The 16,991-nt window shown below is 42.9% G+C and overlaps 1 protein-coding gene across 1 annotated transcript in view; it reads right to left on the reverse strand.

Moving 5' to 3' along the window:
* COLEC12 (collectin subfamily member 12) overlaps window positions 1-16,991 on the reverse strand; it is a 185,262-nt gene that overhangs the window by 31,639 nt on the left and 136,632 nt on the right. Inside the window, 1 exon segment of the mRNA NM_001101843.1 lies at window positions 8,510-8,632. Within this exon segment, the coding sequence (NP_001095313.1) occupies window positions 8,510-8,632 (123 nt within the window).

Consider the following 16,991-nt stretch of genomic DNA (forward strand, 5'->3'; position numbering starts at 1 on the left):
GACAAAATGAAAAGATAACCTACTGAATGAGAGAAGATATTTGCAAATGATATGGTTCATAGGGGTTAATATCCAAAATATATAAACAGCTTATACAACTCAATATCAAAAAACAAGCCAATTTAAAAAATGGGCAGAAGACCTGAATAGACATTTTCCCAAAGAAGATATATGATGGCCAACAGGTAAGTGAAAAAATGTTCCACATTACTCATCGCCAGAGAAACACAAGTCAAAACCACAATGTCAGAACCACAATGTCTCATACGGGTCAGAAAGTCTACAGATAACAAATATTAGTGAGGATGTGGAGAAAAGGGAACCCTAGTACACTATTGGTGAAAGTGTAAATTAGTACAGCCACTATGGAGAACAGTCAGGAGGTTCCTTAAAAAACTAAAAACAGAGATACCACATGATTCAGCAGTTCCACATCTGGGTATGTACCTGAAGAAAATGAAGACACTAATTTGAAAAGATATATGCACTTCAATGTTCATAGCAGCAATATTTGCAATAGCCAAGATAAGGAATCAACTAAGTGACCATCAGTGGGAGAATGGATCAAGAAGATGTGGTGCATATATACACAATGAAATATTACTCAGTCATAAAAAAGAACGAAATTCTGCCATTTGCAACAACATGGATGGACCTGGGGGTATTGTGTTTAGTGAAATAAGTCAGACAAAGAAAGATAAATACTGTATAGTGTCACTTATATGTGGAATCTAAAAAATAAAACAAGCTAATATATATAACAAAACAGAAACAGACTCACAGACACAGAGAACAAACTAGTGGTTACCAGTTGGAAGAGGGGAGAGACAAGAGGGGTAGGAGATTAAGGGATACAATTATGAATAAAATAAAAAACAAGGATAACTGTAGAGCACAGGGAAATATAACCATTATTTTGTAATAACTTTAAATGGAATATAATCTGTAAAAATACTGAATCAACTATGTTTGACACCAAAACTAATATAATATTGTCAAATATCTCCAATAAAAATGTAGAAACAAATCAAGTATAAAAAGTGAAAAAATAAAAAATAAAAAGGATAGCATGTCAAATAAGAGTGTCTCTCTCCAGAAGTGACTCCCATGAAATCTAACCTCCAGCAGCTTGAGATCAAGGCTGACTGTTCCTCTTGGTATTGACAGCTTTTGAAAAAATGATGACTCATTTTTTTAAAGCATGGCTATGGTTTACATATTACTTGTAGGCTAATGGATCCAATCTATTTTATTCAGCAAGCCTTCCAGCCATGCAGGACCACGTGAGAAGATTCTTGGAGCTCTCGTCAAGGAGCAGATGTATGTTCCCAAGCATCTGTGTGACCTAAAGTGAACCAGCCCCAGGGCTCCCGGCACCTTCCCTGGAGAAGCTGCTTGTGCTCCTCCCCAGGCTTCTCCAGTTCAGTCATAATGAAATGTGTGGCTTGCATCAAACACCTTCTCCCCCAAGCCTTTCCATGCATGCTTCTCCCCACCTAGAATGTTCTTCCCAGGCTTCTTCCCCAGGCTAAGCCCTCCCTGCTCTTCAAGACTCAGCTGGTCACATCCTGTGGGAAACCTACGCTGAAGCTTATCTTGCTGGGGGTCTCTCTCATGATCACAGGACTCCCATCATGGTGTTGTCATGGTTTCGCTACTCCAAGACCCCTTGCGCGCGTGTGTGCTATGTCACTTCAGTTGTGTCTGACTCTGCAGCCTATGGACTGTAGTCCACCAGGCTCCTCTGTGCATGGGATTCTCCAGGCAAGAATACTGGAATGGGTTGCCATGCCCTCCTCCTGGGGATCTTCTCAACCCAGGCATTGAATCCGAGTCTCTTACGTCTCCTGCATTGGCAGGCGGGATCTTTACCACTAGCGCTACCTGGGAAGTCCCCAGTACCCCTTAGGGCAGGAAAATTGGTGCTGGTTTTATCTCTAGCTCTTAGCTCAGTGTGTGGCGCGTAGTAGGTATTCATCACAGATTTATTCATTACGTTGTTTATTTAAATAAACATGCCTGCTGGTTGCCGAGGCCTGTGGAAAAAGAATCAACTGAGCTAGAGGTTATGCAAACAAACATACAAACCAACCCAGGGAGGCCTTGGCATTGGCAATGAGCATGGCATTTAGTTGAATAATTATCTTTTTTTTTTTTTTTCCAAAAAATTATTATATAGACCCAGAGATACAGTTAAAATAATCTGAGGGTTGTCTGATAGGCATGCTTATTCCTAGAAACTCCAAAGAACAAAATGTTTCATCTGCATTTTAGCAAAGCTAGCCTTTAGAAAAATAAAACATGGAATGTTTACAAGCTTAGGTTCAGTTTTGATTCTCAAATCAAAACACAAGCCTCAGTCTGTCCTCAAACCACACACAGGGACCTTAAGTCCTGCCCCTTTTTCCTGGAAGCCAGAGAAACCTCTGAATATGTTGACAGGCAGTCATTTTCAACCCTCTCTAATTTGTCTTCCATTTTACTTTTTAAAAACCCAGAACTGTCATAGACAGATCATTCAGGTTTGTATAGAGTAAAAGGAATAAATACATCCACTTAAAAAATCTGTTAGGTTTCTCTTTGGTGCTAGAAAACTCTTTGCCCCGCCCACAAGGGCTAATGAACTGGCTGTAGGCACCAGGGCGGTGTATCTGTGTTTAAAAATAGGAGTTGGATATAAAGCTGCAAACTTCAGAGTTGCAAAGCTGGCAGCTTGCGACTGCTTAAAAATGCTAGACTGACGGAGACCAGAAGTAACACTTGCTGTAAAAATACACAGCATTTTCACCAGTTTTTACTCTTAACTCATTAGCACAAATTCTCAGTCAGGAAAATAGTGGCAGACATCCTCTCTGACCCTAGAAACTCCCCGTCTTCGGAGGGAGACCTCGGTGTGTAGATTGTCCTCACATGAGGAAAACAAACAGGGAACACAGAAGGGTCCAAGCAGTCTGTTTTTTAACATGGTCCCCTTTATTGGAAAGTGTTTCTTGACAGACTTTTATCTTCAAAGTATTACTTTAAGTGTCATATATATGAAACATTGCCCCTCTTCAAGTACCCTCAAAGCTCAATTCTCTAGGATAATCCAACAATAACACCTTTTCTATCAAAGTGCTTGGTTTTTTTTTAAAGTATTTTAAATTGAAGGATAATTGCTTTATAATATTGTGTTGGTTTCTACCATATATCAACATGAATCAGCCATAGATATATATGTGTCCCCTCCAGTGTTTTTAAATTTTTTTAAATTTCTTTACTTTTGGCTGCACTGGGTCTTGGTTGCTGCTTGTGGGCTTTCTCCAGGTGCGGCAGGTGGGCTTCTCGCTGTGGTGGCTTCTCTTGCGTGGAGCATGGGCTCTAGATCACAGGCTCAGTGGTTGTGGCACACGGGCATAGCTGCTGCACTGCATGTGGGATCTTCCCGGACCAGGGATTGAGCCTGTGTCCCCTGCATTGGCAGGCAGATTCTTGACCACTAGGGAAGTCCTATAAAAGCCCTTGATCTGGGCCACTAACCTTTTCCTCCCTTGTCTTGCTTCCACCCATTCTTTAAGGTCTACTCTGAATCTCACTGGCCCATTGTGCTAAGCCTTCCCTGATGATCCGATTCCACACCAACAGACCCTGTATCTGAATGGCAATAAAATCAGCCTCTACAGATTGCCTCACTCTTTCCAAGATGTATCACATCATCATTGCGGTTAATCCTTATGACTGCTATTTCACACATGAAAAAAATCGAGACCCAGAGATGTCCAGTAACTTCCTTAGAGTCACACAGCTTATAAGGGACTAAGTGGGATTCCAGGCCAGGAGATCTAACTCCAACATCCATGCTTACTCTGTAATTCCACTTTGCCTCTCATTGAGTATTTCTTTTTCCTAAATATGGTTTCTTCCAAGAAAAATCCCTTGAGGATAAGAATTGTGTCTTTTTTCTTGTTAAGAGGACCAACTCATGGTCTGCTGGTCTTTTTATTTTTAATATTTATTTTTTATGGCTGGGTTGGGTCTTAGTTATGGCACGTGGGCTCTTTGTTATAGCACACAGGCTTCTCCCTAGTTGAGTTGCGTGGGCTCATTTGCTCCACAGCACGTGTGATCTTAGCTCCCTGACCAGGGATTGAACCTGAGCCCCTTGTGTTGGAAGGCAGATTCTTAACCACTGGATGACCAGAGAAGTCCCAGGACTATGTCTTCTTTATCTTTCTTTTATATTCATCATTCTTAGAGGTCTACCAAGTACTTGTCATGTTTGGGGCAAACATGGATGTGGAAGGTCCAGAGATATATAGCTCATGACCGGGTCTCCGGGACAGGAAAGAAGAATAGAGTCCTGCCTGGTGCTCACGATGATATCTACCAGTTTGACTGTAGGAAACACAACCCTTCATTGGTATCTGGAACTTCCCAGTAATACCAGGTATACTCCCCTGGGATGTAATAAAGACATTCCTACCTTGAACACTATTTCAGGTTTCATTACAAAAATCCTGTCTGGTGGGAAGGTGTTATCCTTGATTCTAACAACATCTACACAGTGTGTTCTGATGCTCATTTGCAAGCTTGATTACCCAGCTGTAATGCTACCCTGCAGAACTGAGCAGCAAGACAGACATCTGTGACTAGGAATATTGTATTAGAGGAGGTTCTTACTGAGGAAGATTCAGATGTCTGTCTGTCTTCTTTAGCTGAAATCCCTTAAGGTAGCATCCAGCTGGGCAGGACCACAAAATAAGATTTTTCCTGTTCAGGGAATGTTCCAGAGAAAAAACAGCCCATAACTTAGAAGGTGGCTTCTGCCTGGACGATAAATAGTCCAGGACAGAGGGTGAACCAAGCTGTAACCGTCCAAGAATGGGCTTTTTGTAAGGTGGCTGACATGCCGCACAGTCACCACTAGCGTGCTGAACCTGTCTGGGTGACTCAGCAATTCTCTGACTTGTTCAGCAAATTCTCTGGAAGGAACTTAAGTTATATCCTAACTTGTATCTGCATAAGTGACATAAAAAGAGAACTAAAGAACAGTTGGGGCATCCCTGGTGGCTCAGATGGTAGAGAGTCCACCTGCAATGTAGGAGATCCAGGTTCGATCCCTGGGTTGGGAAGATCCCCTGGAGAAGGGAATGGCAACCCACTCCAGTATTCTTGCCTGGAGAATTCCATACACAGAGGTGCCTTCTGGGCCACACACAGTCCATAGGGTGGCAAAGAGTCAGACATGACCAAGTGACTAACACTAACACACATACACACAAAGAACAGTTTTAAAGAAAAAGCTATGGAGATGCTTTTGCAAACTCTGATAAATAATGGAGTTTCTGTTTTATTTCCTTCCAACTTCTCCTTCAGAAAAACCTCTTCCTTCACTGAATATTTTTTCTTGTTTCTTTCTTTTTTTTTTTTTTTTTAAAGTGGAGTGAGTTTCTCCAGACTTCAAAGGGATGTGTGTGAAGGAAGAACTTATCTTTCTGCCTCTTACCATGTTGGGTCACCAGAATCTTATCAATAAGAAAGAGGAATCACTGTTCAAAGTAAAGAGAAAACACATCTGGAAAATATCAGTATTTGAGTTCATCAAGTATGTGTTTAAAGACAAAAACTGCATGTTGTATTATCTTCTTTTTGTCAGTAGACGCCTGAGGGATGGAGGCCTTGGAGTACAGAGAGAGGAATAAGAACATGGTCTTGCCTCTGACTTGTCTCACCCCCTCAATCTCATCCTCCTTTATCCTGGTGAGATACACCCAGAGCAGGCCAAGCGATCTTTGGGATTTTAAGCTTTCAGATAGGGCCCTGAGTCGCAGCAATTGCCTTAGAGGTCACCGGGTAGTGATTGATTGCCTTTATAGAAGTCAGTCATAATTTACAATTCAACCATCCATCCATCTTCTCGTTAATTCACTCAGTAAACTTTATTGGGTCCCAATTATGTAGTATGAGCCACGTGCTAGTAGGAGATTTAATAAATAAAAGATAGCCTCTTGTCTTCTTGGAGCTTACAGTTTGGGTGGTGGGACAGACCCATTGGCCATAGTGATATAGTGCAACAGGGACTAGGGTGAAAAAGGATGCCATGGGGACCAGCAGGTGGGCACCCAACTCAGCTCTCAGGGACTGCTTGCGGGACACGTGTCTGAGGGAGACACGATGGGGAAGAAGGAAGAGAAAGTCATGAGAAAAAGGTGGAGAAGAGGGAAAAGGTGTTCCAGGCAAAGGGACCCACACAAACAGGCCAGAGCCGTGGCCTTTCCACTCTCATAAAAACAGAGGAAATATCTGTACTTTAAAAACAAACAAACAAAGCCCCCTCCTTCAGATCTATCTGTATAATTAAAGATTCTAGACTTTTTATTTTTTTCCCCAGAGGTAAAAATGACAAAATACCACATAGAGGTATTTCTTCAAACCTTTCTCATCTCTGTTTACTTTCGTGACATCACATAGAGCCCAGCCTTAAAGATACCAGTTAAATGACAGTTTGATTTCAAGCCTCTTCTTTATTTGAGTTCACTAGGGAAAGTTGTGGAGAAGTGAGTAATGACCTCAATAACCTAGTAAAGGAAGGTAGCCAGGCTGAGTTGCCTAAGACATAAAACACCGTCCTTTTCCCCATTGGGTTTCCTCCCCCTCCTCCCCCTCTCCTGCCTTCGCTATGATTTAATAGCCTTTCTTAACACTTGCTCTGTTAATCCTGGGTGAGATTAACTCATTGCAACTGGATAAAAAGGCCTGGTAATTTTCCATATTTCCACTGCCCAAGTTCATCAGTCAACACGCTATGGGAACACACACAATTTTCCATGGAAATAGGTTTAGAAGTGGACTCCATAAGCCTTGACTATATTATTTTTAATATGTTTTGCCATTCTCATGGCTAGAACTGTAAAAACAGTTATGAAGAAGCAAGGAAGAGAGAGTTCTTTGGACTGCAAGGAGATCAAACCAGTCAATCCTAAAGGAAATCAACCATGAATATTCATTGGAAGGACTAATGCTGAAGCTGAAGCTCCAATACTTTGGCCACCTGATGCTAAGAGCCAACTCATTGGAAAAGACCCTGATGCTGGGAAAGACTGAAGGCGAAAGCAGAAGGGGACAACAGAGGACGAGATGATTAGATGGCATTATCAACTCAACGGATGTAAGTTTGAGCAAACTCTGGGAGATAGTGAAGGACAGGGGAGCCTGGCGTGCTGTAGTCCATGGGGTTGCAAAGAGTTCAACACGACTTAGCAACTAAACAACAAGGAAGAGAGAGATTTAGCCGCTCTACTGGGCCCAACCCCAGAACAGGTGGCTCAGTTATATCATCTTTGCTCATCCCAAGCACCTTGAAGAATGACACCATGACTGTCATTTTACAGGTAAAAAGTCAGTAACACTGAGAGGTTACAATTCATACCCAGGTTACACAGCCACACAAGGACTTAGTGTAATTCCTGGCATGTCAACGAGCACTTAATAAACAGTAGCAATTGCTCTTCAAATGGTGGACTCAAGAACTGGACAGGGACCATTCTTATTCCAGTACACTGTTGTCTCAGGAAACCACTAAATCCTGGGAGGACAGTGGGAGGAGTTACAAGTTGGAGGGAATTCACTTTGCATCTTTCTGTCCCCAGGTCAAATCGATGGGGCAGGGAACAGAGATGGGAATGTGTGGAATTCTCCACTCTTAACCTGTCAGGGTAAAGATGAGCAGACCCCATGTCTGCCTCTCTCACTGAAACCAGACGACACGTCTGTTTCACGTGTCTCTGTAAGGCTTCCATGGCTGTTTTCTATAAGAGGGTTTACATAGTTCGTGACTCTGAATCAGGACACCTTCACCTGTGGTGTCTGGAATGCCCGTGGGTAGTGGGGAGAACCAACCCACTTTATCTGCAAGTCTGGGGGATTCGGGCAAAAATCCTGCACCAATCTTAAACCAGACATGTTCAAAGAATGTCTGATAAGCCGTAAAGCACAGCTGACATGGTGCTGCCATCTCTGTGTTTCATTTCTACAGGGCAGTGTTTTTCTGGAGCTAGATAAACAACAGTGACCACAGTAAATGCGCTGAAGAGGAAAAAAGGGAATTATAAGGCCAGTCCTCGGGTGACGTAAGTCGTGTCTCTGGAGGTCTTATCCTCTGTCAATAGAGTTTTCCTGTGTGCTGACTCCAGGGTTTTTGTGGAGCCTCTTAAAGGTAAGATGAAAAAAGGCAGAGGAAGAGGGAGTATCTGGAAATAAGTAGGAAAAAGCAACAAAGAGGGAAAAAAATTACAACTCATAAAAGGACCATGATTATGGTTGAAATGACTCAAGAGGAATTGCTCCTTCTATCCTTTCAGTCCACAGCTATAAGAAGCTCAAGACGTAAAGATGGAGCTTCAGAGGTTTAAGTTTTGCATCTGAATTGTATTAATGAACTCCTTCATGCCTGCAAATGTACTTGTGTTTTCAGGTGTAAATGAAGGAAAGGAAACTTGCTTTTTAGAAGGAAAAAGAAAACAGTACTTACCTTTGTATCCCAAAATGGCTACTGTGATGGTAAGCAAGGCACACAAAATGTATAACAGTATGATAGAAAGCTTCAGTGCCCAGTTATTTTTACATTTGGTACATTGTGTTCCTTCTTGAATACCTGTAAGAAAAGGCAAATCTTAACAACAGTAACCAAAAACACCATTTCAGAAGTAAATTTGCATTTTGGTTTAAATACTATAAGAATATAGTTTTCACATATGCCTTTCTATAGGTTGAGTGGTATTTTAAAATCAAACATACTCACCGCTTGAGCAACACATTTAACACAACTTAAATATTGCCATTATGTTATTATAAATATATTTAATGCCTTGAAAATAGCACAGAACTTTGTTTCATAGAACAGTTTCCAAATCACATTCCATTATGATAAGATCTCTATATGACAAAAGACTTAAAACACCCAAATCTACCTGTTTCGGCCACTGTTGCACCAACAGTAATTCAAACACAACTAACCAAAAAAATAAATAAATAAAAGGGACTTTTCCCTTGACATTTGTTTCAGCGGTGTGCTTGAGTTAATTCCTACTGTTTTCAAGAGTCACTTGTCAAATTGGTAGGAATTTGGGGAGCTGGTTGTTAAATTGTTGGCAGCTTGAAATCAACCCTGGAGGGACTATTTACACCATGGAAATTTGCAAACACTATTCATAATGCCTTCACACATCCCAAATTGGTTTACCAGCATGCCACTGGCTATAATATAGTACATAACTTAATAATGTACTATAACTTACTATAGCAGAAAATATAGGTAATTTTAGGATTAAAATGCTCAATATATAGCCACTTTTGTACATTACATATATGCAGGAAACAGACACCGACCCTTATTTATCACAGTGATATGAATAACAACTAGGGAACAACCAGAAAAACCAGACATTTCTGATGGGAAGAGGTAAATTTTTATTGCTCACAGTTGAACTGTTTGAAAAACACTCTAGTCTAAGTGGTAAACCACCATCACTTCTGCAAGGGACTCCAGAAACTAACCCATAAAAAGGGAACTTGCCATAGTTTTATTAGAAACACAGAAGACAAAGGCTCTGGACACTTTAATGTGAAAATCACATTGTAAGGCATGTCGGGAAGGTCCTCCTCGCCCTGACTGGTTTTCCTATGTGGATCTCACTAATAGCGTCCCCCAGGAGCAATAGCACATAAAGGACTGATCTCCTAGAATTGTGCTCAATAACTTTTGATGGATAAATTGTGAAGATTAAGCCACAGCCGAAGTTCCTCCCCTTTGGTTTGTAATTTTACGCCTAGTGCCCTTCTTCAGTGAAAAGAGTCCTTCAGCTGTGTTTAATGCAAAATGATGAGAGAAACAGCATAGAACAATGCCTCAAATTTAACTTCCAGGGTTTAACCAATTCCTCCAGTGTTCTGGGTTATACACCCAAGGGGTGGGGGGCTCAAGCTCGCTCTTCCATGGCTTAGAGCAGTGATTCATGGCTTAGAGCGGTGATTCTTCAACTTTCTTATTTCCATCCCTCAATACTACCACTATCCCATCCCACTGGATTCACCTGAAGGGCTCGTTAAAATACAGCCTTTCTAATTCAGGAAGTTTGAGAAGATGCCTGAGAATCTGAATTTCCACCAAGTTCCCAGGGGCTGTGATGCTGCAGGTCTGGCCATCGTGCGTTAGAACAGTGCTTCTCAAGAAGTGCTCACAAATCACGTGGAAATGCAGATCTGATTCAGTAGGTCTGAGGTAGGAGCCAAGACTGCATTTCTAACTAGGTCTAGGAGATGCTTCACTGGAGGAACACATTTTGAGGCACTAAGGTTTGTTTTAGGAGATGGTTGTGCTGGATCAACCTTTGGTTAACCAGTCCCTTGAAGGTGAATCTGTAAAATGAGACGCATTGATCAAACAGACCTAGAGCTAACCAGCTTCTTAGTATCGTGTTTTTCTCGCTGCTTTTTCTCCTTTCCTTTCCATCTCCTTCTTCCATCGCCACCTGGATGTTTCAGGGCTACCTCCTGTGTCCAAAACTGACATCGGTACCAGTCCTGCCAAGCCAGGTCTCCAACTTCCACCCAACTTACTTATTTCCATCCCTAAATACTACCACCATCCCAATCCTTCAGGTACTCAAACTCAGACATCTTGAAGTCTCCTAATTATTCTCTAATTCAATCAACCATCAGATATTTTTAATCTTCCTATAGATATTTTTGTCATGATCATCTCATCTACAGTTTATTAATGTTTACTTACTGGCAACCTGTTCCAGTATTCTTGCCTGGAGAATCCCATGGACAGAGGAGACTGATGGGCTACAGTTCATGGGATTGTGAAGAGTTAGACACAACTGAGCAACTAATACTTTCACTTTACTGCCTACTTGGTGCCAGACTCTGATCTAGGGACTTCACATAATCACCTTTCAAGCAGGGAGCAAGAGCTGAAAATGACATCCTATAAACATCATAGCTAGGATTTAAACCAGGGTCTGTCTGACTCCAAATGGCATGATATCTTCCCTACGTCACGGTGCCACTGCCTCTCTGGTCAAGCTTTCCTATCCATTTCTACGGCCCCAGTCCTAGTGTGAGATCTTCTCATCTCAGTGGAAGATTCCTCTTCCATTCCCACTGGAATCCAGCCTCACCCTGTAACAAAACACTGCTGACCTCATGAAGGTGCCAGAAAGAAAAAAATAAAACAAGAAAACTTTCAACGGTTCATTCTTAACTAAAGAATGAACACACACACAAAGACGTTCATCCGCTCTTAAACTCTCTGTTATCTTGAGAGTTTAAAATGAAACAAAGTCCTCTTATACCCAGGCTTCCCAGGTGGCACTCGTGGTAAAGAACGTGCCTACCAATGCAGGAGATGTAAGAGACATGGGTTCAATCCCTAGGTCAAGAAGCTCCCCTAGAGAAGGGCATGGCAACCCACTCCATTATTCTTGCCTGGAGAATCCCAGGGACAGCGGAGCATGGCAGGCTACAGTCCATAGGGTCCCAAAGAGTTGGACACAAGTGAAGTGGCAGCACGCATGCAGAGTGAAGATATTTTTGGAATTGGGAGGGGAGAAGAACAGGTAGAAGGAAATCAACCTTGAATATTCACCAGAAGGACTGATGCTGAAGTTGATACTCTAATACTTTAGCTACCTGATGCAGAGAGCTGACTTATTGGAAAAGACCCTGATGTTGGGAAAGATTGAAGGCAGAAGGAGAAGGGGGTAGCAGAGGATGAGATGGTTGGATGGCAACACCGATTCAATGGACATGAACTTTCGCAAACTCGGGGAGATGGTGAGGGACAGGGAAGCCCGTCGTACTGCAGTCCATGGGGCTGTGAAGAATCAGACATGACTTGGCGACTGAACAACAACAAAAGCACAGGCAGACCCACAGACCTGCTGCATCTCATGTTCAGAAAGCAGTTAACATGCTTTGGTGGCAACTGTAAAACACAGGAGAGTAGACCCCGGGCTGCTGTGGAAAGGCTAATGACACTTCCATGGCTGCTGTGAGGTTTCATTCCTTTTGGGTTTTAGGACCCTGGCCGGGGGTGAACTTTTCACATCTCTCCAGGGCTATTTCTTACATTCCATTAGAAGAGCCTCAGAAGATTTGGTCAGAGGGGAGATGACAGCAGATAACAGAATCTGGGGCTAGAGGGTTGCCTAGAGGTCACCTGGTCAAGCATCGTCCTGTTACCGATGGGGAGAGTGAGGCCAGATACAGCAGAATCAGAAAGAATGCATCCTGATTCCTGGTGCGGGAGTCCTTCCCTCCCCTGACTGCCATGCCAGCCGGAGCTGGGTTTCTTCCTGGACACCTTGGTCTGACAGCTCTGCTCCCAGACAGTGTCACTGGCCCACATGCCGAAGAGCAGGGTCACTTCCTTGTGACATGCATTTCTCCTTGCTGACTCTATCAGCATGTAATCAACATCAGATGGCACCTCCCGTCCCATTTGACACACTTTCTCTGTCTTGTTTTTTCTCCCTCCCGAGACTTATTTTTCATAAAGATTCTGTTTTATCTTTCCCTTTCTGCCCTCCGCTGGGAGGACATCTGGCCAAACATACGGATGCCTACTACAAAGAAACCCTGCTGGCTCACGGAGCTGGGGGACCCCCTCCTCCTTGGACCTAGATGGTCACAGAAAACATTCAAGAGAGATATCCCCCTGTTACCAGCCTTTGTAGTGTTTGTTTTCTTAGCATTACTTTCCAGAGATGGGAGACTTGATTCCCACTGCAAGGGGCGGGTAGGAAGGGCAGGGAATGGATCGAGGCGAGGCTGCAGAGAAGAGATTCTAACTCAGGAAGTGAAACTTCTGTGCCCCTCACCACCGAGAGAGCCAGTTTATTACAGAGCCTGGCCCAAATAACACATCTGCAATTCAGCAGCCCACGGACAGAACGTGTCTGCAGGATCCATGCCCTCCCTCAGGCTACCCGCCTTGCTCTAGTCCCACTGAACTAGATTCTAGGCTCCTGTTCTGAATGCATCTTCCAGTGTCCAGGGCTGTATTATACAAAAAACACTGGGGAAGCCAAAGGAAGTCAGAATCCCTCTGGCTAACTCCTTGACTATTCCGTGGAAGTTCAGAATAGGCTGACAACTTGGTCCCCAGCCCACAAACTCCAAGTTCCCTGATTCACCCTTATTTCCAACAACACATTTGTTTAAAGGGAGAAGATGGGGTTTGATGGGGCCGCCGATCAGGGGGTACTTAGCCGGTTGGAGAGAATACATTGAAACGCTGCGGGAATGATGGTGCAGAAGGCCAGAAAAATTGACCAGCAAAGAGAATTCCTTTCTGCTGTGGCTCTCCACAAAGAGCCCTCCCAAGTTCTGTGGTCCCAGCCCCAATCCAGTCTGTTTTTCTTATCTTTTTGGAAAACAAGAGTCTCTTTCATTATCTTATTTTTCGACCATTACCAAAGGAGTGCTCTCTGTTAACACGGATGCGTACTGATCAGCAAGCGGCCTTCCTCCCTATGTGAAGGCTGGTGCTGTGGGCGAGTGCAGGGCACTTCCCAGCTGTCTTAATTACCATAAGTGTCCAGAGCTCAGTGGTGTTGCCATAAAGATCATGTTACCACAGAGAAGCTCCAGAAAGCTGGTAGACGGCAAATTCAGAAAACCACAGGTTTTGATCTGAGTTTTTTTTTTTTTAATCTGAGTTTTATAGTAACCTTTTCATGTGGTTTTTTTATAGCTATTAATCTACTTCCTGGTGGCATATATTCCCATAAGCCCATGAGAATGATTTGGCCCTAACAGTAAAACTGATGATTTCAAATTCATCCCTATGATTAAAATGCCCTGAAAAGCAACAAAACAGTAAGAGTTAACATCCTAGTTACTTGGATGTTGTGCAATATCACTAGAATAGCAGTTAAATACATAAAACATTTTATCCCATGAACAATTAGTTTTTCCTTATTATAAAGACTATTTACTAAATGATGGGATATGGGTTTAGCTAGCATTTTTTTTTTAATTAATAATGAGCATTTAGTTTCCAAAATACAAATCCCTGGAAACCTTACTAGGGGCTTCCCTGGTTGCTCAGATGGTAAAGAATCCTCCTGCAATGCAGACCTGGATTCCATACTGGGCAGGGAAGATCTCCTAGAGAAGGGAATGGCAACCCCCTCCAATATTCTTGCCTGGAAAATTCCATGGACAGAGGAGTCTGGCGGGCTACAGTCCATGGGGTCACAAAGAGTAGACATGACTGAGCAAACACATGGACACCTTACTATGCCAAGTTTCTTAAACAATGCAGGGAATCATGATAACAGGAGGACAAGAATTAAAAACAAAATCACTTTCTGTACAAAATAAAGCCTTACCACATCTCTATATTCATAAAGATGTATTCAAATCAGAAAAATAATTTACATGAGTTTTATGAATTTGAAATCTTTAGCATTCCTCCTGAGCTTATATTAATATTCTGCACATTTACTAAATGTATAGTTTCTTTCATTAATTTTTTTCATGTATATGCATGGGGCTTCCCCATTGATTCAGCAGTATAGAATTCCCCTGCAATGCAGGAGGCACAAGAGACACTGGTTCAAACCCTGAGTTGGGAAGATCCCTGGAGAAGGAAGAGGTTAACCACTCCAGTATTCTTGGTTGGAAATCCCATGGACAGAGGAGCCTGGTGGGCTATGGTTCATGGGGTTGCAAAGAGTTAGATGTGACTGAAGCGACTAAGCACGCATATATGTATAAAAAGGGCAGCCAGTTCTGTTTTGGTTTTAATGTAAAAAGTATACATGCATTATTTGTTTAAAATTTATAATGTATACGTTGTCTGCTAAAAAAAGAATTGTTAAGGCCAAAAGCCAGATAATGATGCCACTCAGAACATACAATGTCTGCCAGGATGTATACTGTCTCAAAAGAATGCCATTACTTTCTCCTTGTAGTTTTATAATAAGAAATCCTTTATTATATGAACTGTAAACAAATGCCTTCAGTTCTGAGGAGAGGATTCCTCGCCCCGGGGGGCAGTTCATCCATCACGTCTCTTACATCTGCCCCTCGCGCTGGCCGCTTCCTCCTGGCCCTCTTCCTATTCATTTCATTCTATGGGCATGGAGTTTATTGTCAACCCTCCTAATGATACACTTCAGCAGCCCTGACTACTTCATTATCAACATCACCAAACAATGTCCTTCTGTGATCAGGCATTCAATGTTTTAATTAAAAGGACGCATGAAAATTCAGCTCCAGCTTGGGCCATTAGACTCTGCCGTATAATTGAGCTGGACACTTGGACTGCACAGGTATTTGGAGGAAAGCCACGAGATATTTGCTTAGTGGATGAGAGTTTGCTCTTGCAGCAAATGTGAAGAGGAATTGCTAAGGATGGTGGCCAGTCTAGAGGACCCGATGTGTGCCACGTACCCCTGCCCAGCTACTTTGTTGTTGAATCGTGTCCGACTCTGTGACCTGCATGGACTGTAGCCCTCCAGGCTCCTCTGTCCATGGGATTCTCCAGGCAAGAATACTGGAGTGTGTTGCCATTTCCTCCTCCAAGGGATCTGTTGATCCCTAGATCGAACCCTCGGTTCCTGCATTGGGAGGCAGATTCTTTTACCACTGAGCCACCAGGGAAGCCACACCCTTTAATAACCTTGCCAAGCAGGACTTCTGATCCCAATTAATAGATTTTTAGGAAAGTGGGGGTCAGCGAGGTTGAGTACCTAAGCCAGTAAGTGGCTGAGCTGGGAGCTAAACCCAAATGATCACAGGTTGCTCCTCCAAGGTTGCTGACCTCCAGAGGTGAAAGCAAAACAAAGCCAAGTGAAGTATGCCTAAAGAGATAAATCAGAGGAGGCCAACAGGTTACACTTGTGGAGTGTTCTGTTGAAACCCAGGGCTATAGAAACATCCTTTCAAATGCTGAGAGATGAGCCCTTCTCAGAAATGAAGAAACAGGGAATGAGATGGTTGGATGGCATCACCAACTCAATGGACATGAGCCTGAGCAAACTCTGGGAGATAGTGAAGGACAGAGAAGCCTGGCATGCTGCAGTTCATGGGGTCACAAAGAGTTGGACATGACTGAGCCACTGAACAGCAACAACAGAAACGAGCAGGAAAACCTAGTCTCCAGCAAGTTAACCATTACAGGCCTGAGGTTTCTACAGGCTATAATTTCTCTTCCTATTCTATGGTGACATACTTGAGCAGCAAGTTTATTCCACTCTAAATAAATCCTCATTATCTCTTGGAGGGATCGGGACTGGCTTGGAGGTTTGGCTGGTAAGGTCTGTTGGCCCCTCGGAGGAATCGTCCCCCAGTAGTGGTGAAATTTCTGGAATGGAGTGGCCTGGGAAGAGAAGATGATTTTAGTTTTAAAAAAATATTTTTATTTATTTATTTGCATGTGCTAGGCCTTAGTTGCAGCACATGGGATCTTTAGTTACAGCATGCCGGATGTTTTAGTCAACTCTTAGCTGTGGCATGTGAAATCTAGTTCCCCAACCAGGGATTGAACCTGGGTCCCCTACGTTGGGAGCACAGAGTCTTAGCCACTGGATCACCAGGGAAGTCCCTGAGAAGGTAGATTTATACTCAGTAATTTCAAGGTAAACTATGAGGCATGCAGAGCCTTGAGCTTGAAACCAAAACAAGCTGGTTGCCCCTGTTGAGTTTTCTTCTAAAGTTCTAGTTCATTGAAATAGAAGCTTTAAAAGTCAATGGCTAACCCATCTATGGACCCAAATAGTTGCTTGTGGTTCAAGGCTGCAGGAGTTGGGTGAGATAAGTTAGTGGAAAGGAAGGAAGTGAAATAAGCCTTTATTAAGTGGTAATAAAAAGTTAATGTATCAAGCAGGTTTCCCTGGTGGCTCCGTGGTAAAGAATCTCCTGCCAATGCAGGAGACACAGGTTCAATCCCTGGCCCAGGAAGGTGCCACATGCTGCGGAGCAACTAGGCTCGTGTGCCA

This window comes from Bos taurus, chromosome 24, assembly GCF_002263795.3.
Source record: "Bos taurus isolate L1 Dominette 01449 registration number 42190680 breed Hereford chromosome 24, ARS-UCD2.0, whole genome shotgun sequence".
Lineage (NCBI taxonomy): Eukaryota > Metazoa > Chordata > Mammalia > Artiodactyla > Bovidae > Bos > Bos taurus.